The 2583-nt window shown below is 30.9% G+C and overlaps 1 protein-coding gene across 1 annotated transcript; it reads left to right on the top strand.

Annotated features, from left to right (window-relative positions):
* Positions 1-57: 57 nt before the first annotated feature.
* Tsp_13640 (eukaryotic translation initiation factor 2C 2) lies at positions 58-2261 on the top strand (the record flags this gene model as incomplete). The annotated part of the gene is made up of 7 exons (XM_003370431.1): positions 58-293; positions 349-539; positions 594-714; positions 1222-1333; positions 1683-1725; positions 1900-1945; positions 2115-2261. Coding segments are annotated over 7 exons (896 nt in total), but the record flags the coding sequence as incomplete, so codon positions are not given.
* Between the last annotated feature and the right edge of the window lie 322 nt (positions 2262-2583).

Below are 2583 nucleotides of genomic sequence, written 5' to 3' on the forward strand. Positions count from 1 at the left end.
GGTGAAATTGTGTTGTATCATTAATGAAGCAAAGTAAAAATTTATTTTTTTAAAAAGGTTTTGGAAGAAGAACTGCTGCTCTTCGTAGGGCTTGCAAATCATTTGCAACAAATTACCGGCCGTTGATTACGTTTATTGTGGTTCAAAAGCGACATCATGCTCGATTTTTTTGTTGTGATGAAGCTGCAGCACGAGGACGCGGGAAAAACATTCCTGCTGGTACTGTTATCGATAGAGTAGTGACATCTCCTGATGAATATGATTTCTTTTTGTGCAGTCATCATGGAATTCAAGTATGACTTTATGAAATGTTTTGAATCTTTATTATTAATATTATTTGAATTGCAGGGAACTAGTAGACCGACGCGATATCATGTGCTGTTTGATGAAAGCAACATGGATGCGAATGTAATGCAGTCGATTACATACTATTTTTGCCATCTATATGGTCGATGTGCTCGTTCTGTCAGTATACCAGCACCAGTATATTTTGCAGATTTAGTTTGCGCCCGTGCTCGTTATCATATTCTTGCAGCATTGTAAGTTTGATTAACTTATTTAAAAATGAATGAATTATTGAATTTATTTTTTAGAAATTCTGGGCTAGTGGAAAAGTTTTCTGATGAGGACAGTAAAGGTACTAGTAGTAGTTCCATCAGTAAAGCTGAATCCGTGAAAACAGAATTGGCTAATATAATTGCACTTCACAAAAGAGTTAAAACAGTCATGTACTTTGCATGATCTGTATCAGCGATGGAAGCGTATTTTAGTCTAGTATAATGTTTAGTGTTTATTCGTAAGCACTAAATATATTTGTGATTGTTTTCATGTTATATTTAATTCTCTCTCTCTCTCTCTCAATCTGTGTGTGTGTGTGCATGTGTGTCCATATGTGTATTTCTTAATGTGTTTCTAGATCTTAGCTTTTTGTTTGACAGATTGTTGCGTTAAAAATAATCAGTATACATCATGTAATGAGTATGGTTTAAAATCTGTGCATTACACTTATTATGATCAGTTATAAATTCATTATAGCATTCATATTAAATGTATAATATTGAGGTGAAGATGTTTGTTTGCATGATAAATAAAAGAGATCAAAAACAAATATTTTTGTATAAGCGTGTAAAAAGTTGGAATAAATTGTTATAAGTGATTTAATGTGAAATAAGCGGACAGTTTTGAAATATTTTGTTATTTCTGTTGCTTAATATGTTTAAGAGCACTATAATATTTCCGCCCAATACCAGCGCTATTAGTCCAATACTAACCACCATGAATATATGCAGTATTTCAGGGATCATCGTTGGCACTGCATGGGAGCAGCAGCAAAGTAACTAAAATTGATTTAAAAAATTTATGACGCAAAAGTACTTGTTCATACATAAATAATTGAAGAAAATCAATGAATGAAATGTGCGTGTGCTTGCATATGAACAGTACTGTTTTCAGAAGGCTTCGTCTAATGCTAATTGCAGATATTTTTTCTCATATTATTGATTGTTGAGTTTTGATGATCATTAACGGGCAAATTGATAATCATTTTTTAAAGAAAAAATGAAATTAAAGTTTGATTTTACTTTGTCATGAGAAACCAATTTGTTTTGTTTGTTTTATTCTTTCATGGAAATATCTCAAATCAAAATTGCCATCTCCATTATTTTTATGATTAAAATTTGTAGATGTTAGAAAGATGATATTTCTTACTGTAGAGTTTTCTTTCAAGTTTGTAATGGATTTTACATACTTTTAAATATAATTAGCTTCATTTTTTATAATAGAATCAGAAACAGCAATTTGTATAATAAAATGTGTATAGTAGAAAATGAAAATTAGTTGTCATTAAATGAAAAGAATTTTAAACAGTGGCGTATTAAATTTATGAAAATAATCATAAAGAGAAGGAATATTTGCGTTAGGCGCATTTGACAAAAGTATTATTCTAGTGATGTAAATCACAGTGAATATTACAAAGATAATTTAAATACTGAATTGGTATAATTTTTATGAAAAATTCTATATTACTGATAAGTATGAAAAGAATGAATAGTAATATGAAATACATGAAAAGCCAATGCCAGGAATGAAAGGTTACTTTGAGATGTATATTTGAGATGAGATGTGATTTGTTATTCCTGCACGAAGGTTGCATCCGTCAAGCATTAGATTTATTACATTTATACGGCTGGTTCGGCAAAAATCTAAGAAGCGTGTCGATGCTGATAACATACACGGTAATAAAGATCAAAGACAATGTTTAAAATTTGATGTTATGATAATGGAAATAATTTTCGTCACTGTCCTACTTTATGCAGCTGCCACTGTTGCAACATTTAAGCATTTGATTTATTGCTTTCTAATGATTAATTTTCTTATCTGAGAAATGATGCATGACAAATTTACGCTTTGAATAGTTCAGACTATCAATTTTTGTTTGGTCTTGCATTTGAGTTCAGTGCTTTGTGTTCGAAAGTTCTTACTGATGGAAGGACGATGAAATTCAGTTTGCATCTATCCAAAAAAACCAACAGAAATTAGTATACAGAGAACTGTGCTACACCCTGAAACGCACAATGCAATGAC

Source organism: Trichinella spiralis (genome assembly GCF_000181795.1).
Source record: "Trichinella spiralis strain ISS 195 chromosome Unknown Scfld756, whole genome shotgun sequence".
In the NCBI taxonomy this organism is placed as follows: domain Eukaryota; kingdom Metazoa; phylum Nematoda; class Enoplea; order Trichinellida; family Trichinellidae; genus Trichinella; species Trichinella spiralis.